Below are 25,684 nucleotides of genomic sequence, written 5' to 3' on the forward strand. Positions count from 1 at the left end.
GATATTGGTTGCTGTAGATCTTTGACTGATTTCCAGAGCCCCTATAAAATTATTTTAGCCAGTCTAGTTGTTTATTTAATGTTCCCCTGAGAGAACAAGGATCTGGAGTTTCCTAGTCTGCCATGTTTCTGACATCACTATATAATTTTAATAGAGAAAAACGAAAGAAGGAAACAAAAAGACCTACTACTTAAACAAACGTAAGTTATAAACATAGAGGACATTACTTGAGAGATGTCAGAGAGGACTGAATAACCTAGACTGGTAAAGCTCAAGTGTTTGGTAATCACTATGAGATGATTACATAGAAGAAGAGAAGTGTCTGCTGCTGCATATGGGGTAAATGACTTCACAACTACATTTATGGAAGTCCTTAGCATGTCTGGAGGATATAAATTAAATTAGGAGAACTGGCATGAGTGCACATATTAATAAGACATAATTGGAGCTTAGGGCTGGGCCATGATAACATCTCCATCTACAACAGTTTCTCAATCTGTGGCCCTCAGACCAGCAGCATCAGCAAATTCTTGATTCTTATCCCTGGTCTACTGTATCATAAATTCTGAAAGAAGGGCTCAGCACTTAGTGTTTTAACCAGCCCTCCAGGTGCCTCTGATGTATACTCAAGGTTGATCTGGGTAAACTTGCAGCAATATTCCTGGACCCCTCTCTTCACTCCCAACTTCATGCTGTCATAAAGACCAACCTCACATACCTGTACATTTCAGAATTTTAAAGTAATTTTAATAAAGCAACTGATGACCTTATGGCCTGAGATGTGTGTGGGTGCAGGTGTACATATACAGATAACGTGTGGGCCATTGTTAGAATTACTATCTTCCACAGGAGAAAGTCACACTAAAAAATGAAATTTCCCTCAGACACATGTTTGAAGGACTGGGGTTATGTGACCTGTAGTCCTGTGTGAAAATCAAGCACCTTGAGCTAATTTTCCTGGGTCCTTTGCTAATGTAGATACTGTTCCTGGATGACTTCATGCTGTTTCTGGGTCCTTCATCCATAGGCTTGGGATCAGCTCTTTAGAGATGGATAGCAGTATACAAGAGAAGCCTCAGCCTATGAAACTGTCCATGCATGGCAGGGTCAGCTCTACTGCTATTAACTCTGGAAAAATTTTAGACAACATAGGAACTGGACTGTAGACATGACCTAGGTCTAAACTCAGATAACTGCTGTCAGTACCTGATAATGTTTTCATCTATGAATAAAACCATGAAGCAAGCCCAGAGGCAATAAAGATAACAACCATATTAAGGAAACCCAAGAAGCAGAAATCTAAATTCACTAAACAAATTATTTGTGGAGTGCATACATTTCCAAAGAATCATTTACTTCACAAAATGACTTATTACAGAATTCTTTGAAGTAGAGAGCTTCTTTGAAGTACTATACAGCAGTTTAAATAAAACCTTTATGTGAATTAGACATACATATGGCAATACCCATGGATCTTAAAATCATGGCGCTGTGTGAAAAAATAAAGGAAAATATTTTTAACAAAATACCATTGAATAAAAAAATGCATGCCAACAGAACACATGCAAAAACAAATGCCAATAATGCCAGTGTCTTACAGTGTTCTGCATGCAATTATCATGTAAACCAGCAATCCCACTTATAGTTATTTATTCCAGTGAAAGGAAACCTATGTTCACACAAAATCCTGTATTTGAGTATTTGTAGCAGTATAGTCATAATTACAAAAGCCTGGAGACAATCCAAATGTCCTACAAAGGGTGAAGGGATAAACAAACTTGTACATTTATACAGTGAAACTACTCGGCAATAAAAAGAAATGAATGATTGATATATGCAACAACTTGGGTAGATCTCAAAGGCATTATGCCAAATGAAAAAAAACCTAATCTCAAAATGTTACACACCATATAATTCCATTTATATAACATTCTTGAACTGTCAAAGTGTAGTGATGGAGAACAGATCTGTGGTTGTCAGGGTTAGTGTTGGTGGTAGTTAGAACCATAAATGTGTAGCATAATTGAGTTAATTTTGGATTATCTGCATCCTAAGTGTGGTGTTAGTTACATGAATCCACATATGTTATAAAAAATTTTATACAACTCTATACCCAAAAAAAAGAAAAAAGACAGAGTGCTTATAAAAGTGGGTGATAGGGTTTGGCTGTGCCCCCACCCAAATCTCATCTTAAATTGTAACTCCCACAATTCCCATGTGTCCTGGGAGGAACCTGGTGAGAGGTTATTGGATTATGGGGGCGGGTCTTTCCTGGGCTGTTCTTGTGATCGTTAATGGGTCTCACGAGATCTGATGGGTTTATCGTGGGTTTCTGCTTTTGCTTCTTCCTCATTTTGTATTGTCGTCACCATGTAACAAGTGCCTTTTGCCTCCCACCATAATTCTGAGGCCTCCCCAGCCATGTGGAACTTTAAGTCCAATTAAACCTCTTTTTCTTCCCAGTTTTGAGTATGTCTTTATCAGCAACATGAAAACAGACTAATATACTGGGCAAAAGTCAAAATAAGGTCTGTAACTTAGTTAATAGCATTATTCCAATGTCAATGTCAATACCTTGGTTTTGATCATTGTGCTGTGGTTATGTAGGATGTTATCACTGGGAAAAGCTGAGTCACATGAGAACTCTATATACTATTTTTTTCAATTATATGAGCCTAAAACTATTTCTAAATGAAATGATTATTTTAAGAACAAATGGCAACTAAAATAATGCATATTAAACACATTTTAATGGTTGCCTGTGGGGAGAAAGGGAAGGCGGATTAGAGGGGGAAGGAGAAAGATATTCCAGAGTATATTTAAATGTTTGATTTACAATTTTGGGGGGTACACTACAATTCTCTATTATTAAACCATCAGTACCATGAGGTCAAGAACTGTTTTCTCTCAGTGACTAGCCTAGTGGTGTGCATGCATCAGGCACACGTGAACTTCTATTCTATCATTAAACAAATGAGCTCCTGAACATGTATCTATTTCATAGCTGAACTCCAGAAAGCAAATAATCCTAAACTTGCAAGGTTTTTTTTGTTTGTTTGTTTTTTTTTTTTTTTTTTTTTTTTTGGTGGAAATCTTGACATTTTAGGAATACTTACTTTAAATATTATGCTTTATATTTGGGTCTGAAACATTTCTGTGTGCCGCAGTTACATCCTGGCCAGCCCTTACCCAACAGTGGATGTGACTGCCATCTATATATTCAGGAATTCAGTGGGAAACAGCAGATGGGGAGCCAATTTGGTCTCATCACTAAAAAGGGCCCTAGTGTCTCCTACTAGCAAAATTTACCTTTTATCAGAAAAGAAATTATAGTCCCTAGAAATAACAACATGGGGGTTTCTGGAACCCAAGCTGGACCCTTGAATAGAGTGCCCCATTAATCAAATCATGGGTTTTTTTGTTTTTTGTTTTGTTCACCAGTTTTTAATTTTCTTCACCCTCCTTTCCGCCTTAAGAGGGCCTGCATGCAATTTAATATTTCTTTATGAGATTTTATGAATCAGGGCCATGTTTCTTAACTAGTAATTGCAGTCCTTTAATGTGTAATGATGGCTGCTCAGAAATGCACCAAGCTGTATTTTCTACTCCTTGTTGCCAGTTTATGCCTGGGAAGAGTGAAAATGTCTAGGAGGGCATATCATATTAACGACTGAGGTGGAGGAAAGACAGAGGCCAGTGAAAGAGAAAGAAGGACAAAGGGAGAGGATGAGAGAATTGTATGCAGTGGCAGGGGCAATGATAAGATAAACAGCTATTTTAATAAATTGGTAGATATGATGGGAGTGGCTGTGAAAAATTTACATAATCTGAAAACATCACTGAAATACCTAGGATAAAGGCTTTTTAAAGGAATACCCTTTTCTAGCTTGTCTCAGCTCTGAATCCTGTGGTCCTTTTGAGAACAGGATAAGCAGTTATCTTATTCTTGACAGGAAAGGCAGAATATTTTCCTCACTGTGTTATGAGAAAGTCATACATGTGACATTTGGTTACCTTGCTGCCATATTCAATATGAAAGGTCTTCCTTTTGCTATGAACAGCATGTCTCCCATATTGTCTCTTGCCTAAGCTGACTGGAATCAAAAACTGATTACAGAAATAGGCCGATTTGGCATGCCCTGGATGACAAAGCTAATTGAGCAATAAGAAAAAAATGTAAAACTTTTGTCAGGCATTGTGAAAAGGGAAAGTCACATGGATATGAGAGAAATCTTCTCTTTAAAAAAGGTTCTGTCTTTTAAAATGCTAATTGCTTTCCCAAATTTTGTTTTAAAATTTGCATCTTTTATTTGGGCAACTGTTGTTTTCCTAGTTCCCCCTCCCACACAATCCTTGGTGAGAAAAAGAAAGTTTATAGATTCACTTATGGTAAATGTCTTACCCTGGGTCCCTCCAAAGCCCAGGCTGTGACAAGAGCTAGTGTGCCTGTGGTGTATTTTGGGTTGTGGTTCCAGGGCACCGGAGTGGGAGTCAAGAAAATGGGGATGGCTAGTCCAGGATGCAATGGCAAGCTGGTCACCACTATGGGGCATGGGAGCTGGACACATGGAGACAGGATAGAGGGGGCCATTTATCCAATAACGCCTCCCATCCTTCCTGGTCAATGGTGCCCCATCACATGTTGACACCCTCGCATTTACACATTGTTTCTGAGAAGTCCTGGGACAAAAAGTGGAAGCAAACACTGCAACTCAAAAAGATGTGGTCAGGTTATACCTGTGCAAAGTCAATGACTTTGGCAGTGGCTGGAGTACAGCTGAACTGGGAGGCTGGCCACAGTACAGTGAAGACAACCAAGAGGGCACAATCATCAGCACTTGAAACCTGAGGCTCCTCCATCGAATTAAGCTCTAGGGGTTGATTTTTGGATATTTTGGATTTACATAGACAATTTAAAAATGCTCAAGAAACTGTAATCCCAGCTACTCAGGAGGCTGAGGCAGGAGAATGGCGTGAATCTGGGAGGCAGAGCTTGCAGTGAGCCAAGATCGCACCACTGCACTCCAGCCTGGGGGACAGAGCGAGACTCCGTCTCAAAAAAAAAAAAAAAAAAAAAAAATGCTTAAGAAAAATCATACTTGATTGTTTGGGTTCCAGACAAAGTTAACATTTCTTAGGCAAGTAAGATTGCTCCAGATGAAGTTGAGCAGTAAGTAAATTGAACTGTTTCATGCAACTGTTGACCAGTGGATAGTTTGGTGTTAGGACCCATAGCAGGATTCCCAGGATTCCTTCTAGAAACCAGAACTATAAAGGCTGTTCTGAATGAAATAGTGTATCAAGTTCAACTGCATATTGAGGAACCTAGATAGTTCTGACTCAAATAAAATTTTAATAGAACAAATGGCAATTTAGGCATGGATAATTGACACAATTTTCCTGGACTGGAAACCCAAGGCTTTTTGATAACATAGGATGCTGTGGCCATGGGCCTGGCTGTATCTGAAGGGCATGAACTTTGGAGGCCAACACAAATGGCATCTATGCTCAACTCCACTTCTCACTAGCTGTGGAAACTTTACATGTGATCTAACCCTCCTACAGTGAAGATTCCTCTTGGGTCAAAAAGAGTAAATAGCACCACTTTCATAAAGCTTCTGAGAAGACTAAGAAAACATATATAAAGCATTTTACCCAGTAAGCACATATTTTAGGCAGAAACACTGTTAATTTCCTTTCCTGATCATGCGTGTTCATTCCAGAAAGCTGAATGGCAGAAGCAAAGCTTACAGCTGCCCACATACACAGTCATGCCTCACTCTGATGCATTCCTTGGACTGCCCCTCAGTCACCATTCATAGCCAAGTGGGAAGTTTGAGTCTGGGTGACACGGCACCTTCTTTTTCTTTAATGTTAGCAAGTTTAATTTTAATACTAGGCTTTCATAAAACAGGAGGATGTAGGCAGTCCTTCGTTATCTATGCAGCATGCTAAAAATTGTGTGCTAGACAGTAAATTAGGAACAGCTGCCCTATAAATTTCAATTAATCTTACTTTAGTTTCAATATTTAATATGTCATCATGAATCACATTTCCACAAACCACACTGGAAGTTCAGGAAAAGAATATAGGAATGTGTTAGATTTTTACTATTATGATTTTTCCAAAAAAAAAAAAAAAGAAAAACAAAAAGCCATTCCCTAAATAAAGCATGAAATTGGTTGGAGTTTCCTCTGTGACCTGAAAAACAAAATCAAGTCTTATTGTCCACTGATGTTGCCAAATTGAGTCCAAAGAATGACATATAACTTCAGTTCATAAATGACCAGAATAGTTCAAATTGTATCCTAAAAGAATACGTGTACACACCCATTCTGTATTGATTTATTTTGTGATTTTAAAAAATTGGCTAGAAGGCACTGGTTGTTAGTAAAATATGATATGGTGCAAAAGGAAGGTCTGTAGAGCACAATGCTCAAGGACAAGAACAAAAAAAATGGTTGAAAATCCTTTATATTTGAATGCATGCATAGTTAACTATAAGCTCACAGCCAACAGAGATGCATTTTCAGCTGTGGCTGTGTGGTGTTTGGTGGTGGCATTGGTTCTTGACACATTGTGTGTATGCTCATGTGTGTGTATGTTAGAACCTCATAATTCAACTTTAAGTTTTGATTAATGAATTTACATTTAGAATGATAAGTTGGATAGGCACAAAGGAGAGAGAAACTATGTACAACAGAATCACCAGCCTGAGGTGCTTGTAATCAAGTGAGACAGTTAAGACTAAATAGCATATGAAGTAATTTGAGCAAATAACCTGTTGCATAGGCTACTGCACACCAAAAAGCAGATGTCACTAATTGTCACCAGGGATCCCAAAGGCTAGCTCAGGATCCTTCCCAGCACAGTCACCTCCAGTGTTTCACAGGTGGGATGCACAATAAAATCTGTTCTTCATTCATGAATTAGGGAGCACTCCTCGGTATCAAGACTTTTCATGCTGAGTGAGTTCAGTAGAATCTCAGGGAACAAGAGTCACTGTAGTAGGAACAGCAGTTAGAGAAAGCTTGAGCTAAGCCTGATGGCTCTTGGATTTGGTCAGGCGTTTTGTATAGGGGGCATTCTCTACCAAGGGAGGACCAAGGGAGGAAGCAGTAAGGACATGAAGGACCAGGGAGAACAGCCTGTGTGGGTCACACGTGTGTCGCCATGCAGAGATAACCTGTGAAGCTGGACCTGATAATCGACAACCTGAAGAACTCAGAAGAAGAATCAAGACACAGTGGGAAAATTAGGAACCATTCTGGGGTGTTTGAGCATGGAACTCATGTAACACCAATGGTACTTTGGGCGGATTTATGTCTAGAGAAAGAAGTACATCATTGGGGGTGCTGCTGGGAACCTGTGATATAACTGAGATCAGGATTTGAGTGCAAGAGGTTTATTTAAAGGTGGTCCCAGGAAGCACTGGTCAGAGAATAGGGAAGGGGAGGCAGAGAAACTAGTGTGTTCATGAGCAGGTCACCTCTGTGGGCAGCTGGGACCTAAGCCCACTGGGGACTCCTCTGTGAGTCAGTGGTCAGAACACTTCAGAATTACGTTACCTGGCCGGTAGGCAGCTGAGGTATTGATGCTCCCATTCCCACTTGTCATTGGCAGAGGCCTGCCCCCAGGGCATTGGCTCTCCAGTCCTTTTAGGCTACCCTGCATGAGGCCGACAACAAAACCCTCACCATGTACCAGAGTGTGAGTGCTACAGGATCACAAGCAGGGACATGTCTCAGCGTACGTGTGCCAGAAAGGCGCCCTGGATTCTCTGTTTCCTTCTGTCCCTTTCCAGTAAGGATATTTCTGACTACTCTGCAATGAAGAACTTTCTGAAGACATCTGTGTCATTTTCACCAGCACATCCACCAAAAAAAGATGACCAAAAGGCATCTAGGTTTAGACATCATGGAAACCTTATCTTCAAGTTAATTTCAAACCGATGCCATTTAACTTCCTCCTAACCCCATAGGTGGACAACAGGCTAATTTCACACACTTGCCTTGGGAAGGAAGAGACCTCCTGAACATTCACACCTCCCTGAGAGAAGCTGGATCCATGGCCCCTGGGGCTGCCTGATGCATTTAAGCACAGTGCCTTTTGAAGTAAAACCCTCTCCGGGGGCACTGAACCCACTCTTAGTAAGGATGTACAGGAAGACATTAAGGCTGGCACTGTAAGTGAGGGCAATCTCATCTTGTCTTACAGCTTTAAACACCATAACATCTCCCAAATAATCCCTTAGACTGGACCTGAATTCCAATGCATGCATCCAACTGTCTACTCAAGATCTCTGTTTGAATATTTAAAAAGCATTTCAAACTTAAAATGTCCAAAGCTCATCATTATCTGCTGATCTCTCATCTAAGTTGCCCCATCTCAGTAAATGGCAACTCTATCTTTCTAGGAGTTCAGGGCAAACATCTTGGAGTCAGCATTGCCTCCTCTTTCTCTCACACCCCATGTCTTCCATGGGTATTGCAAATAACATGTAACATGGCCACAAATTCCACTGGCTTTAACTTTAAAATAAATACCCAGAATCTACCCAGTTCCTCACTGCTATTGTACGGGTCCTAACAACCATCATCACTTGCCAGGTTATTGCAACAGCCTCTAACTCTACACTCACTCCCCTTCATGCCATTCTCAGCACAGCTGCTGGAGGTCCTCATGAGATGTTGGCCTCACTGTGTTCCTCCCCTTTTTAAGCCCTCAAATTGCTTCCCATCTCACTCACACAGTCCACACAGCACCCACCAAGCCCTGTGTGATCAGACCCTCCCACTGCCTCTCTGCTCTGATCTCCCACTGCTCCCCCAGCTCTGCTCCACCACTCTTGTCTCCCTGATGCTCCTGGAATGGACCACACACGCTGCCTCCTTAGGGCCTCCTTTTCATTCTGCCTGGAATGTTCTTCCAGATTTTAAATTGAGAGAGCTTGATCCTCTTCCTCCTTTGGACTTTGACCCAGGTTTCACCTCTCTAGTATATTTCCCTGCCACACATCTGAACTGGCAAGCCCCATGACACTCCTTACCTTCCTTCCTGGCTTACTTCATTATTGGTACTTAGCATAAACTTGTATATTTTATCTTGTACTTATTTACTGCTTATCTTCCCCATCTAAAATGTAAGTCCATAATTCATTTGCTGCTCTATTTCCTTGAGAGGAGTGTTGATCTCCAAGTAGGTGCTCAACAAATACTTGTTGAGTGAATGAGTAGAATGAATCAATTGTTTTAGTCAAAGGAGACTTTCCTTTTGGAAACACTGAACTTTAGTCTGTAGGCACAATGCCTAGGTAAAATTCTTTATAGTAACCAGCTTGGAAAGTGATCTCAGAAACTTTTCTCGAGAAGGACTCTGCATGCTGCTGGATGCTTTGTATGGAGGATCATCCAACCCCTGCCATGGTTAGCACATTGTTTTCAACAGCTCATTTACCAAATTGTTACACCCAGTTGTGGTATGATGATTTTCCCTGGGGTGCTAAAAACAGTTGAAAGCAAATATTGCTGAACCAATAGGATGAGAAAAATTATGTTTCTTATGATGGTGAAAGTTTTTCCCCTTTCCTAGATTCGACTTCATGAGCCACTCTGTGCTGTATTCCATGGAAGCCATTCCCAGAAACACTCCCAACACAGGCACAGGCAGGCTGTTGGCACTGGGAGCTCAGGTGCTTTCCTCCTGTTGAATTGGTCTCACAGCCTCTGAAATGCTGGCCCATGAAGCCTTTCAGCATTCCACTCTCAGAAATTAGCTGCCCATGTGAAACAGTGATAAACTATAGACCAAACCTGCCAATGTATGCCGGGAGCAGACAAACATTTTCTGCTCTCCTCCAAGAATCTTGCTGCAGAGGGCACAGTTAATGGCCCCTGAAGACTGGGCTCATGCAGGGCCAGGGAAGGGGCATTGCTGCTTGCAAGAAAACCCTTCTATTCACAACCACTGAAACATTTCAGACTCAGTCTAGCCGGATCTTGGGTTCTTTTGTTCTCCATCTTTGCACAACACTGTATTTTATGTTTTCCAATTCTGACAAGATTCTGGAGGGACACAGCTTGAATTTCTTCTTCCCCTAGAATGGATGAATGAATGAATAAAGGATACAATTATATTGAGACAATAGTGTGCACAGTAATACACTACCTTAAGAAGAACACAAAATGATTGCATTTGGACCTAAACCTCTGAAAGCATTCAGATGAGATGGGGTGTAGCAGGTGCAGGTTGTGTGGCTGTAGATGCTCTAAGCCTCAGAGCTCTTGGAAGTCAGCACTTTGCTGGTGAAATCAATCCCTATGATGTGCACTGCTTCTGGACACTTCAGACAGGACCTCAGGGACACCAGAAACACAACACCCCAAGTTGTTCTGCTCCCACTCTCTCTCTCCCCTCCCTACTTGGCTGCCCAATGGATGTGACGGGTCAGGCACCCTAGGCCTATGGATTTTTCAGTTATTGGACTTGGGAAGGGGAACATCACACACCGGGGCCTATCATGGGGGGGGGGGGAGGGGGGAGGGATTGCATTGGAAGTTATACCTGATGTAAATGACGAGTTGATGGGTGCTGACAAGTTGATGGGTGCAGCACGCCAACATGGCACAAGTATACATTTGTAACAAACCTTCACATTATGCACATGTACCCTAGAACTTAAAGTATAATAAAAAAAATAATAAAAATAAAAATAAAACTATAAACATCCATAAATCTGCTAAAGTCAAGCAGTAAAATGCTACAAGGTAGTGCTGTGACTTTAAAAAAATGAACCACTACACAAACACACACACAGACACTCAGTGCTTTCCTTACTGATCATAAAATCACTTGAACAGGGCTTAGGATAAAGGTTCTGATTCTATCACAGTCACTGCTTCTTGAGTTGTGAGAACAAATATTCTGTTAACCCTGTCTGATTTTTTATTTTTTATGTGGCTAATAATTTCTGCCAGTAGCTTCTTAATCATTTGAAGGCTTGGATCACAGTCACCATGTCAATATTATGTCAAATAGTAATCACTGCTCTATTTACTTCAAGCCACTCTTCTCCATTTGAAAACACATTTTACTATTAAAATATTTGCATGTAGGAGCTCTACAGAAGAATAATTTGGGGAGAAATGCTGCTTTTGTTAGGTATAGTTGCTGTGAGGCATTTGAGAGTGCATTCAGAACCTTCCTTCCAAGTTCAGTAACTTCATCTCCTATTTCTGCCAGACTCATCAAGTTGCCCAAGAGGCCCTGGCCATAGTGTCCATTACAGGAGAAATTATTTAATGGAGAAAAAACTTCTATTATTTCCTCCTCCAGGTCTGAGGAAATGACTGAAGAGTAACTACTTATGTAATAAATATCTTTATGAGAGATATGTATACAATTTTAGCAAAACATATCCCATAGATAAATCTTGTTTTCATATAAGAATAAAAAGGAAACCAGGTGTAGTGGCTTATGCCTCTAATCCCACCACTTTGGGAGGCCAAGGTGGGCAGATCAAGTAATTTAGGAGGCCATGGCAGGTGGATCACTCGAGGTCAGGAGTTCAAGACCAGCCTGGCCAACATGGTGAAACCCTGTCTCTACTAAAAATACAAAAATTAGCTGGGTATGGTGGTGCATGCCTATAATCCCAGCTACTTGGGAGGCTGAGGCAGGAGAATCACTTGAACCTAGGAAGCAGAGGTTGCAGTGAGCCGAGACCACGCCACTGCACTCCAGCCTGGGTGACAGAGCAAGACTCCATCTCAGAAAAAAAAAAAAAAGAATAAAAAGGAAATAAACAAAAAGAAGCCTTTATGAAATACAAGATGCTGAATAGGTATGACTGCACTTTGTGTAAGCTTACAATGCCATACGCCATGATGTGTAGCCACTGAAATATGTTCTTCTTTGAGAGCTGAAATTAATTCTCCTGATTTCTATCTAGGAAGGAGATGGAGGCGATCAAAGTACAGCTCATGGGTACAGTGTGTGCAGAGAAACCTAAAGCCTCATTAGTCAGAGAGTCAGTGTTGCCCTTGGGAAGAAAAATTAAAGTGTGTTTAAACAGGAAACAGTGGTCAGGTTCAAGGATTTCTTGGAAGGTCCTGTATATATTCCCCATCTCACCTTTCCTGCTGTGAATGTTCATAACATCAGCACGAGCGGGAAATTGCATGCACACTCATTGCTTTGGGAGAGGTTTGGTGCCTTTGGTGAGAGGTGGTGTGCTTGGGGCACTGCGACAATGACAATGAAGAGTAGAGTGTGGGTCACAGCCGACTCTGGTGCTCTCAGGGTGGGAGAGAGCCCCAACTGTCCCCTATGACCACGACCCCTAATGCCTGTGTCAAATAGAAGGTCATCCAATTCATTCACTTTTATTTTTGAGACAAATACTGCATGATTTCACTTATATCTAGAGAAGATATCTAGAGTAGTCAAATCCAGAGAAGACAGAAAGTAGAAGGTGTTTGTCAGGGACTGGGGAAAGAGTAGGAATGGAGAATTGTTTAGTAGGTATAGAGTTTACATTTTCTTTTTCTTTTTTCTTCCTTTTTTTCTTTTCTTTTTTTTTTTTTTTTTTTTTTTTGAGACAGAGTCTCACTCCGTTGCCCAGGCTGGAGTGCAGGCAAAATCTTGGCTCACTGCAACCTCTACCTCCTGGGTTCAAGTGATTCTTCTGCCTCAGCGTTCTGAGTAGCTGGGATTACAGGCACTCACCACCACACTCGGCTAATTTTTTATATTTTTAGTAGAGACGGACTTCACCATGTTGGCCAGGCTGGTCTCAAACTCCTGACCTCAAGCGATCCAACTGCCATGGCCTCCCAAATTGCTGGGATTAGAGGCATGAGCCACCATGCCCAGCCCCAATTCATTCTTTCTCCCTCAACTCACATAGCTTTTTCTTCCTTTGGATGATTAGTGGGAAATAAAGTCTAATCTTGAAACAAGAGCCACTAGGAAAATATTCTACCATAGAATATAGGCCAGAATTTTAAGTTATTTTTACCATTATTCACCACAGAATGGAGATGGCAGAAGCCTAATATCCTGGTACTAAAACAAAGTGGTGCTGTGGGTGTCCTTGTTGCTTAGCTTACCCAATAAAGAACTTCTTAGGGTGACAAATCATACAATTTTCTCAACAGTAACACAAACAGAAACCTGTTGAGGTTGTGTGTGTGTGTGTGTGTGTGTGTGTGTGTTTACAAAGCTTTATAGCCAGGCAACAGAAGAAAATATCACTTGCTGGAATCACTGTTTAGTAATGTTATTTATTTAAAGCTCTTCTGCACAGATTTCACTCTGTATTTTTCAGACAGTAGAAATAACAGCTGATAACAGCCGAACTGTTTAATGTACAAAAGATAGCAAAATAAAATTTAATATTAGAATATATTTGCATAGTATCATCATAGGTATTAATAATTTCTTATTCAGCCATGGATATATCAGCAGTTAATGTAACACTTGGTCAAATCTTATTTAGGGATTGAAATATTTATCTTACATACGAACTGTCTGAAACATGACTTACATACATCCCATTTCCCCACAAGTAATGTAAGGATTATGATAATCATTTCAATTTTAGATTAAATATGTACTAGCTATGTGATCTCTGACATATGAAATGTTTGAGATTTCCCTGCCAAGCTTGTCACTTAGGCCATATTATGTTTCAGTCTGAACTTAGTGACATGGGAGGCTGTGACTTGAGTCCATGGTACTGTTTAGCACTTAGAAAATACTGATGAGAAGGAGCTGAAAATTTAAATGCAATTTACATGTTCAGAATCTCACTGGACTTGATTTTGTGCCTGCGTTGTGGAGGGGATGGGTTACATGTAGTTGTCCGTGTGCATGGCATCGTGGGGAGTTACGTATGTGTGTTTTCATGCACATCTTCAAAAATGCTAAGGAAATCACAAAGTCAAGATGTTGTTGGATTGAGATTATGTGGATAAAGTCAGTGCAGAATTCTTGGTGACCTTTGTGATGTAAACAAAACTATATCTTCCCTTAGCATGCTTCCCAAGGCAATAAATAACAAGACTGACCATATGAGAAAATGAATCAGTCATATGGTAAGGAAAGCAAATGCCTTGTGAATGGGTTTACCTCTGAAGAGGAGGCAGAACACATTGACATTTCAGAGAGGGCTTTTATCGGGAACATCTCCCATTAGCACTAATGAGAGCTGGGTATTTAATCCACTGTTCTCTCATGCTCATGGCATATTTCATCCTTGATGGCAAGGCCTTGAAACTTTTTTCCTCCTTAAATGATACTCTGTGGTAGTTATGCTAAATTTTTAAATGTGTATATGGCTTTCTGTGACTCCTCTCTGCCATCTGTATAAATATCTAAGAAGAACTGAAGCTTTTCATTACTGTGAACTTCCCTGACCAGCCTCTTTAGAAATATTTTTTTTCATCCATGCAGAATCCTAAAAAGGAAAAACTTAGTGAGCCCCAACTTCCACCCTACCAAGCCCCCAGCCTGGACTCCCTGGATTTCAGGAAGCCCAGAAATCAGCTTGTTTCTCAGTAGGGTGGTGACATCTTCATCTTCTCCTCTGAAAGGTCAGTCAAAGCCCAGATCCTGATTAACAGACTGATCTAACCCAATGTGACAAAACACCATGCAGGATAACATGCCTAGAGAAAATGACGAGGACTGAGGACGTCAAATCACTTTAGTCATGAGGGGGAAAAAAGACAAGCAATCTAGAGGAATCCAGAATATCAAGAGCCATGGTTCAAAGAAGTGTGCTTGTCATGAGTGAGGCGTGTGTGTGCCAAGTACATCCTCCCATCTAATCCCCACATAGCCTGTGAGGGAGGGATGGCCATCCCTACCTTCTCGGAAGGTAATTCTGGCTCAGAGGATATCAGCTATGAGAACCAGAAGGAAGGAATATTTTCTAGATACAATCAGCACAGTTGCCAAGGAGACAAGACTGCGCTTGGCTTTTCTCTTCAAGTGTGCAAAGGGTCATTTTCCAGGGACTGGCTGTCAGCCATCCTCCTCTTACCAGTGTCAGAAGTGGACATGGGGTTACAATATAGGACATGGGGTTACAATACAATCCAGGAAGGACCTGGATAGACTGGATGAATAGATGAAGGATAGGTAGATGATAGAAGGAGAGAGAGACAGACATACACACACACACATACTCACACACACACTCACACACACACACACACACACAGAGAAATGATAGATAAAAAAGACAGAAAGAAAGATACAGAAATAAAGATCCAGATAGAGTAACAGAGACAGACAGATAAGTAGATAGAGATGTTTACATAGAGATATAGACAGATATACAGGTAAGAGAGATAAAGATGGATACAGATAGACTGATCTAGAACTAGATAAATACAGATAGAGACAGAGAGAGAGATGAAAGAGAGAATGGTTGCCACAGACTTTGAGTTCTCTGATAAAAGTTGACCCACACAAATCACTGAGTCTAAAGATGGCTTGAAGCCCAGGCATCTGAAAGGAAAATCCAAAGATTAAAGTATCATTGCTACTTTCCATTTTACTCCTGAAAAAAACCAACTTATTTTTACTGACATCTAATGTTTACTTATTGCTTACTAGGTGATTTATGTGCATCATCTCATCTTATTTTTAATTCATCATTTTTTAACAGGATGGAAACCTAAAGTTTAGAAATTAGAAAGTAATTCCCCAGAGTTCTGGAACTGACAGAACCATGATTGTTCAGAACAGAAGTCCTTAACCTCTGCACCTATTGTCTCTCAACAACAACAACAACAACTAAAAGCGTGTAGAAGACTGGGAAATGCAGTAAATACCATCTGAGTGTTTTTGCTATGGTGAATTCCAGAATAGTGCAAGCTGGACAGATGTAATGTATGATCGTGGAACCTGGCATTGGGATATCCGGGACCTTGGCCAAGTTGCCATGTCTCAGTCATATCATCTTGGACATCTGATCCCTACATCCCTCCAGCTTCTGCATCCTCTGATTCCAAGCTAGAATATTATAGTATAAAATATATGGTAAGAATCTGTCCATGATTTGGTTACCATGATCCGTGTTAAATAAGCCAAATTTGAGGCTGAAAAATTAACACATTAAAATTGAAAATGGCATTCAGGCAAATCACAGAATAATAAATACAAGTGGCTAATACACATCAACAAATGTTAAACCTCAGTAAGAATAAAAGTCGCTACTCGAACATGTGTTTTGTCCACCTATATAATTGGCAATTTTAATGATAATACATAAGGATTTAAGAAAATAAGGACACTTATCTCTACTAATTAGTACAGTCTTTCTAGAGAGCAATTTTACAATATATATCAAAAGCTTAAAAAATATGAAAGCTATTTCCGCACTTCAGTTACATGAAAGTTTATTACAGCATTGTTTATGAATTTCAAAATAAACAACAACACATAATCCCACCACTGAGAGATCATCACTTTAATATTTTGGTGTTAAATATCCTAAATTTTATTCACACGCACGCGCACACACACACACACACACACACACACATACTTAAATATTAATGGGATACATTGGCTATACTATTTTAACCTGCCTTTTGCCTTAACAATATACAATGAATGGATGTATTATCATTTGTTTATTACCTTATCATTGGGCATTTGGGTTTTAATCATTTTTTGTACTATAAATAACACAATGTTGTATGTCCTCATAGCTAATCCTGAGTGAATTTGTGTGTGCTCTTTGCCTGTAGTTGTTTTCAAAGAGCAAGATCATGTATGGAACACCAGCCTGGCACTTCACATGACCCACCCACCCCTGCCTCCTAAGGGCAGGACTTCCAGGCTGGTAGATGGAGCCTTATTCTGGAATATTTTCCGATGTCATTCTTTGTAAACTGGACCCATCAAGGAGTTGCTGGAGGTCTTCCCTCCAGCAAAGATTCAGGCATTTTAAAATGCCCCATCTAGAAGTAAACTTTGACATGTGCTACAGCACAGGTGAAACTTGAGGACATTATGCTAAATGTAATAAGCCAGTCACAAAAAGACCAAGACTGTATGATTCCACTTATATCCAGAGAAGATATCCAGAGTAGTTTAATCTAGAGATTTATCCAGAGTTAAATCCAGAGAAGACAGAAAGTAGAATGGCAGTTACCAGGGGCTAGGGAAAGAGGGGGAATGAAGAATTGTTATTTAGTGGATATAGAGTTTATGTTTTCTTTTTCTTTTTTGGTCTTTTTTTTTTTTTTTTTTTTGGAGATGCAGTCTCGCTCTGTCACCCAGGCTGGAGTGCAGTGGCACGATCTCAGCTCACTGCAACCTCTGCCTCCCGAGTTCAAGTGATTCTCCTGCCTCAGCCTCCCAAGTGGCTGGGATTACAAGCATGCGCCACCACATCTAGCTAATTTTTTACATTTTTGGTGGAGATGGGGTTTCACCATGTTGGCCAGGCTGGTCTCGAACTCCTGACCTCAAGTGATCCACCCACCTTGGCCTCCCAAAGTGCTGGGATTATAGGCATGAGCCACCATGCCCAGCCAATGTTTCCATTTTCTAAGGTGAACGGACTTCTGAAGATGGATGGTGTTGATGTTTGCACAGCAAAGTAATTGCACTTCACACTCCTGAACTGCACATTTAAAATAATTAAGATGGTAAATGTTATGTTACATATAGTTTACCAACATGAAAACAAAAAAACTTCCCATCCAGGACCTGAAAATTGCCTTTTTTTTTTTTTTTTTTTTTTTTTTTTTTGCCATCCTTGGTTTATAGATGTTTGAATTCTGCAAGGGCATTATTAGAAGGTTTGATTTTGTGTCTTATTATGTGAAACTCTGTGAAACCTAATACTCATTGTTTTATTCTATGGGAAGAAACCTGTCACCAGGATCAGATTAACTGTGAGCCCAAGGTGCTATAAAAACAAACGTCTCATTATACCAGAAGAGTTCCAGTCCCCGGGGAGCATGTTTGTAGCTTTTTAGCCTGTGGAAGCAAACAGCTAGGAGTATACGTAACCTCCTCCCAGGTAAAAACTAGAAAGAAAATAGCTCAGGGAGGCATTTGTGGGAGTTCTACTGACCACGGAGGTCTTGAATTTAAAACTTCTGTTAGAACTGCAAAGAAATAGAGCATTTATTCATTAATTTGTTCACTCCCTGCAAACGCTATCTGTGCTTTCTTCACAATATAGCTAACTCTTACATCTTCACACCACCAACATCACTGGCCCCCCTGATTAAAGCCAGCATCTTTTCTCGCCTGGATTGTTGTACTAGTCTTCCAGCCAATGCCCCTAACTCTCCTGGCCCTACTATCCTTTATTTTCCACGCCATAACCAATTTTGTTAAAATGCAAGTCAGATTCCCTACTTTTCCATTCAAATCTCTCTAGTGACTTCCTGTTTCCCTTTGACAAAAACACAAAATTGCAAATATTGCATGTGTTCAATACATACTCATTGAATCCATAAAAGGATGCATGTTAATTGAGTGCTTATTAATCGTCAGAAACTGAGCCAGATGTTTCTTTATAAGGGTACAAAGATAAATAACCTTCTTTCCTCTCTGGCAGTTTATATTCTAGAATATGAGATGAACTCATAGATGAATACATACAAAAACAATGTTATTTTTCCCTGGTTAAAGTCCGAATAAAGATAGTTAGGCTCAGACATTGGAATGGCCAGATTTACCTGGGTGGGGAAAGAGGGCATGCGAGAGGGAATTCTTGAGTATTACAAAACGGCAGAGATTCCAGCATGATGAGGAATGTGTAGGGGCGTTCTGGGGCAGGAGAACCACATGAGCAAAGGCGCGAGGTGTGGATTCATCTCCGAGGAGCAGGGAGTGTTTCAATGAGGGTGGGAACCTAGAAAATGGGAAGCGGCATAGAGGCCAAAGGTTAGGAAGAAAGGTTAAACTAAAAGTTTTCAACTTAAGTGCCTTCATTTGCATTGATTGACTTTACTGTTTTATCTTCTAGGCAGTGGGGAGTCATTGAGGTTTTAAAGATGATGGAAACTGGATTCAATGTATGTCACAGACAGGTCACACTAGAAGCAATGGGAAGAATCCATTCGAGTTTTCAAAGTCAATCAATAAATAGTAAGAACTAACATTTACTGAATGCTTACTATCTATTAATACCAAGCTCTGTGCTGAGTCCTTTACTTTTATTACATTTAATTCCCAGGTCAACCTGTGTGATTGGTACTGTGATTTTCCCCCTTTAGAGATGGACATATTAAGGCAGAGAAATTTTAAGCCCAAAGTCATACCATAAGTAAAGAACCAAAATAGAAACCCAAAGAATCTGACTTTAGAAAAGGGAGAGGAAAAGAAATATATCAAAGAGATAAAAGCTCCAGAATATAGTTACCAGATGTAAGTGGTAAGGACCTAAAATGCCCCCTAGATTTAGCTTGGACAACTTAATGGATGGAAGTGTCTTCCTAGTATAGCAAATGGGACAAATTTAGAAAGAAAGCTTACAAGATGTTTTGAATGTGTTTGTTTTTGTATGATTGTGGGAAATCTGGAAAGCAGATGGGCACATGGATTTGAATCTCAGGTGAGGGTTGGAGTTTGAGATGCAGACTTGGAAATCACCAAACAGGGGAGGAGAAGTCATGGAGTAAACAAGATCAAACACTGATAGAAAAGTGTTAGGGTTGAATCGTGTCCTCCCTTAAAGATGTTGAAGTCCTAACCTCATATCTGTGAATGTGACCTTATTTTGGAAATAGAATAAGATCTTTGTCATGATCAAGTTAAGATGAGATCATTGGGGTAACTCCTAATCAATATGACTGTGTGGTTATATAAAGAAGAAATTTAGATGCAGAAACAGACACACATACAGGGAGAATGCCCTGTGAAGAAGAAGACAGAGATTGGGATGATGCCTCTACAAGTGGAGGAATGCCAAAGATTACTAGCAAACCACCAGAAACTACCGAAGGGCAGCATGGAACAGGAACTTGCTTACAGGCTTCAGAAGGAACGAACTCTGATGACACCCTGACCTCAGACTTCCAGTCTTCAGAACTGGGAGATAATACATTTCTGTGGTTTAAACCATAGTCTGTGACACTTTGTTAAAGCAGCTCTAGGAAACTAATACAAACAAGTTGCATATGCATGGAGTATTCAAGGATGATTGGTGATGATCGAAAGGAGACTATTTATTCAAAAATGTGCCTGGCAGTCAGAGAATCGGGAAAGGCTATTACAAGGCTATTCCAAGCATGAGCATGTGAACAGCCATGGAGGTAGAAGAAAGGAAACACCAGCAGTTTGCACTGACCTCATCACAAACTGCCACCATGGAGCGGTGGGAGAAAGAGATCTGCCCATGAAAGTCCCTATAAAATGCACGATAGCAAGTTTCACCTTAGAATTCATACAGAGCAGCCAAAGGTTCAAGGCACATGTATGCATATGTAACAAACCTGCACGGCCCCGATGTGTGATGTTCCCCTTCCCGTGTCCAGGTGATCTCATACTTTTTGTATTTTTAATAGAGAGAGATTTCATCATATTGGTCAGGCTGGTCTTGAACTCCTGACCTCAGGTGATCCACCCACCTCGGCCTCCCAAAGTGCTGGGATTACAGGTGTGAGCCACTATGCCTGGCCTAGAATTTTATATTTTAAAAAAAAAAGAAAAAAAGCAGGACAGAAATGAAAACTCAACTAGAAGGGATATGGCACTATATATACACCATAATTAGAAGATGAGTAGAAGATGAAGAGGAGGAAAAAATTTAAAATTAAGAAGAAATTTGAGATTAGAAGGATTCAAGAGAAACTGTTAGACACAGAATAAAGAAGATATAGCATATATAATCAATAGGAGGCCTCCAAGAAGAAAGACAAAGCGATGGATTAGAAAAAATACTGAATGCTATCGTTCAAGAAAAATTAAAAATACACATGGGAACCCAAAGCTACATAATGAAGATACATATCACATTCTTCAGAAAATTGATGCAGAACAGCTGATATCAAGATACATTCTAATAAAACCATAGATCTCTAAAAAGAAACAGAATATGCTTGGGACATCCAAGCAAAAAGATCAAGTAGCTTATAAGAGAATGAATGTCAGATTTCTTTCAGACTTTTCCATAAGAACACGAGGCTAGTAAACAACAAAGTGACAGAGTTAGAGTGCTCAAATAAATAAATTGCAGATCTTGGACCTTGCATGGAATATGCATGAATTCTACATCCATCTAGCCTAACCTTTATGTGAAAAGGTTGCTTGGATTTTCTGCTCCTGCACTTCCTTGCTGTATCCCTGCTATCCTTCGCTCTTGGCATCTGAGGATCTTTGCACTGGGTAAATGCAGTTCATTCACAGACTCTAAGAGTGGGTACCAATCTCCAACTAAAACTGTGAAACTTTCAGGTCTATGTAAGCAAAAGAGCCTATACTCACCCAAGGCAAGATTGATAACCACATACTGTTATAAATATGCAAGAGCTCAGGTAATATTGTCTCTATGTACGTTTCTTGAGGGATCTACCACAGAGCAAGCTCCAGACAACCAAATACTGTAGAGACATTGGCAAGAGAGCTGGAGAAGTATTCTAACAACTAAGTGAAGATCGATGATGGCCTCTGAATATCACCATTTTGCAACCTTGATTGCAATATCGTCAGTATATGGTAAGATCATAAAATAGAGCAACTAACCCTGATGTGCTTCCTGATGAAAGTACACAACATCACCCACCGAAGACAATCAAACTATCAAACTTAAAGCTGATCAAAATTCTAACACTAATTACCCATTTGCAGAAAACACAAAGGATGGATATGTTAACCACACCATGCAAATGCAATCATTAAAATCAAGACAATGAAAAATACACAAGAAATTTAAAAAGACATAGAAGGGTAATTCATGTTGTAAAAAGGACTTAAGATACATATCAAATAATCATCATATGTGGATCCTGTTTGAACTGCATTTCAAACTTCAAAAATTGTGATAATCAGGAAAATATGAACATTGAGGATTTGATACTATTAAGAAATTACTGTCTTTATTTGTAAGTGTGATCACAATACTGGTTTTAAAATTATTTTTAATAAAATACTTATAGATGAAATAATGCAATGCCTGAGATTTGCTTTAAAATATTTTGGTGACAGGAAGTAAGTGGTGGTACAAATGAAAAAGATTGGCAATATGTTGATAACTCCAGTTGATGCTTAAACAATACAAGTTTGAACTATGCAGGTCTACTTATAGGCAGATTTTATTCCACCTCTACCACCCTTGAGACAGCAAAACCAATCTCTCCTCTTCCTCCTCAGCCTATTCAATGTAAAGATCATGATGAAGACATTTATGATCCACTTGGACTTAACGGATAGTTAATATATTTTCTCTTCCTCATGATTTTCTTAATATTTTCTTTTCTCTTACTTTATTGTAGGAATACAGTATATAATACACATAGAAAATGTGTGTTGATGTTTATGTTATCGATAAGGCTTCCAGTCAACTATAGGCTATTAGTGAAGTGGAGAGTCAAAAATTATATGCAGATTTTCAACTACATTCAACTACTACAAACTGCATTTCAACTCCCAACCCTCACTGTTCAAGGATCAACTGTACTTAACCTGAGTGAAGGGTATAGTGGATGCATTACTTTATTTTTTCTCCTTTTGTATATGTTTGGAATTTTCAATAATAAAAAGTGGTTTTTAAAGGCATAAGAAGGTTTACATGCACATATATTTTGGTGCTTCAGGCTTTCATTGTGTCCTAGGAGAAACCCCCTCATGAACACTGTTGGGCACATAGAGAAACTGACAAAAAAGAATGTATGTAGACCTTTAAAGTAGCAAACCCATTCTCCACCTGAGTTTCCACCACATTCCACCTCACGCTTCTTCATATTGCAATTGAGCAGAGTGACTTTATGAGGACTAAAATTGCACTGACTTCTCAAAGTGAGCATTTACAAATATGGGTACTCTTAAGCAGTTAACGTTGGACTTTAACTCATAAGCCCCCGAGGTAATTGTTTCTTGTGCTTGCTTGCATATGGTGGCTTGCAGAAAAGAACAACCCTGGAGTTTGAATTATAAACTATCATCACTCATCTCTTTCTTATTCTCCATGTTTTCTTTCTAGATATTTCCACACAATATACTTAGGTATTCGAAGTCGACAGAGTGGGGAGAATGACAGATGGAGGTTTTACTGGAAAATGGTATATGAGTATGCGGATGTGAGTATGCTGCATTTGCTAGCCACCTTTCTGGAAAGTGCTCCACAGCTGGTCCTGCAGCTCTGCATTATCGTACAGACTCATAGCTTACAGGCCCTCCAAGGTAAGGGCTTGCAATTTGGTTTTGGAATTTGGGGAAAGATTGACTGGCTACTTTTGTCACAATCTGAGCAACTGTCCTAATGCCCTTTGTTGACATAGACCTGTGATATGTCTGCTGTTTTACATGTGTTTTGTGAATGATGCATGATGTTTTCCTACCATTGCTTCTCATGACTGATTAATTGAAAGACAGGGCATTTTTGCTCTCCAGCTGTCCTCTTAGTAGGAAAAAAAATCTTTACGATTTTACACTTCGTCGATACGGGGATAAAGTCAGTCAACTGAGGCTTTCTGGTTCTTATAATGGAATAATTTCCAAAAGTTGCAAAGAAAGCAGTAGCGCTCCCTCTCTCTCTAATATACATATGTGTGTACGTATGTGTGTGTGTATATATAGTATTAGAGTAATTCCTACTATTTCCTTTTGATGTTAAGAGAGACAGAGAGAGAGAGAGAGAGAGACAATGAGAAAAAGAGATTAAAAGGAAGTGGTAGAGATTACCCTAATATTTAAGGAAAGAAGGTCATATGGGAAAAAAAGTTGTCAATGTTTATTAATATTTATATACTATGATGTTTTATAAAATGGATATTATTATCAGATTAATATCTTTGTGCTCTCCCATATTTGATGATCTCATCAGTAGGACTATTCCAGTTACAGCAGAGCTTCCAGGCCTTTCCTTAGAGCCTGCTGCTCAAATCCTTTCTAGAATAAGTTAACAAGATTAGACAGACTGGTGGGTAGGCAGATGAATACATGGGCACATGGATGATGGATAAGAGAGCATTTTCTAAGGAAAACATTTCCTATTAATTTGTCAATCCTGTAACTAAATAGACGCTGTTAAACAGTTAAGTACTGTAAGGTGCTCGTTTTGTTTGGATCTCAGCAGGGCCTCTGTGCGCCCCTCTGGGCACATGCTGCTCCCTTGTACAAGATGGGTCATGCTCCAACTTGAGTTTTGTTCTGGTTGGTCTGGGGAATCTCCTCACTGTCCTTATAACTTTTTATGGCATGGAGCATGTTAGTTTAAGCTGAGTGATTTAGTTTGGGGGGACAGAATCAGGGCGCATGTTACCCGTATAGGAAAAGAAAGAGAAAATGTGTACTGGTAGCTGGTGACCCATTTATTCATAGATTCCTGGCCCAACCCTGGTTTCACAATAGAATAGCTTTGGTCCAAGAAGTTTGAGAAGAATGTCAAAGAGATCCACGATGTATGTTTCTCAACTGCTGGAAAGCAAATTGGGAGAAGAGGAAAGTGGAGTATTTGCACAGAAAAAGAGAAAAGCACGGAGAAGGCAGAAGGCCGTGTGAATTAGTTGTGGATGACTGTGTTTCGTGGTGTCTGGTGGTTGAAGACCACGAGCTAGGCATGCGGAGGCCTGGGCTCTGGTTGTCTCACTACCTCACTATAAAACCTCGCACAGCCACTTAATCTCTCTGGGCCCCAGGTTGCTTAAATGTAAAGGTCACAAGTTATACTGGATGATTTCCAAACTCCCTGACAACTCTATTCAATCTTTGAATCGATGAATTCCCAATAGGCATATAATGCCAGGTATATGCTTTAGGAAATGATCTGTAAGCCAGAATACAAATGAAATTGAAAGGCAACATCAAACTAAATCTCTGTCAAAGAATTTAGCGCTCATTTCCAGAACAACTTGGCAACTCCTTAGTACAATTATACAGCTGGGAACTCTGTAGAGGGGGAAAATTCAGGAGCACATGTGCAAGGTTGCAAGTCACCTTCTGATGGCCTGAGGTCACTGAGTGTCTCTACTAGTTTTCTAAAATATTTCGAAAATTATGGAGAGGATTTTCTTACAAAGATGGTGGAGATAGAGAAGGGAAGGTGAGAGAGGGATCTAAGAAAATGAGGTCACATTTTCAGTTTAAGAACAATGCATAAAATTGTACAGAAAAAAAAATGTGGAAAATGCAATCCTTAGTTTTAATCAGATTATTCATCCTAAACATAGCAGCCAAGTGTTGAGTTATGTTTTCTGAGTCTCTGGATCTTTCCTGACATCTAGTGTCCCCAGCTAACCGACTAAGCTTGACACAAGTATGTCAGGTGTACTGTAGGCGCTGAATGCCAGACCTCGACCTTAGCCAAGGCAAGCCTTGCCGTCAAGTTTCAGAATGGCGTAGGGAAACTATGTTCTGTTTTACTCCCAAGGTGGTCAAAAGACAGGTTGATCCAAATATCACTAAGGATCAATGCAAGTCATTGAGTCAAGAGGAGGAATAAGCCCACTACCTTGATCTTATTGCTACTGATTTTTGACAAGGGAGGTGG

At 39.9% G+C, this 25,684-nt stretch overlaps 1 protein-coding gene across 1 annotated transcript in view; it reads left to right on the plus strand.

Annotated features, from left to right (window-relative positions):
* Positions 1-25,684, plus strand: part of XKR4 (XK related 4) — a 427,274-nt gene that overhangs the window by 232,546 nt on the left and 169,044 nt on the right. Inside the window, exon 2 of the mRNA XM_073018090.1 lies at positions 23,177-23,376. Within this exon, the coding sequence (XP_072874191.1) occupies positions 23,177-23,376 (200 nt within the window). The remainder of the gene's footprint in view (positions 1-23,176; positions 23,377-25,684) is intronic.

This window comes from Chlorocebus sabaeus, chromosome 8, assembly GCF_047675955.1.
Source record: "Chlorocebus sabaeus isolate Y175 chromosome 8, mChlSab1.0.hap1, whole genome shotgun sequence".
Lineage (NCBI taxonomy): Eukaryota > Metazoa > Chordata > Mammalia > Primates > Cercopithecidae > Chlorocebus > Chlorocebus sabaeus.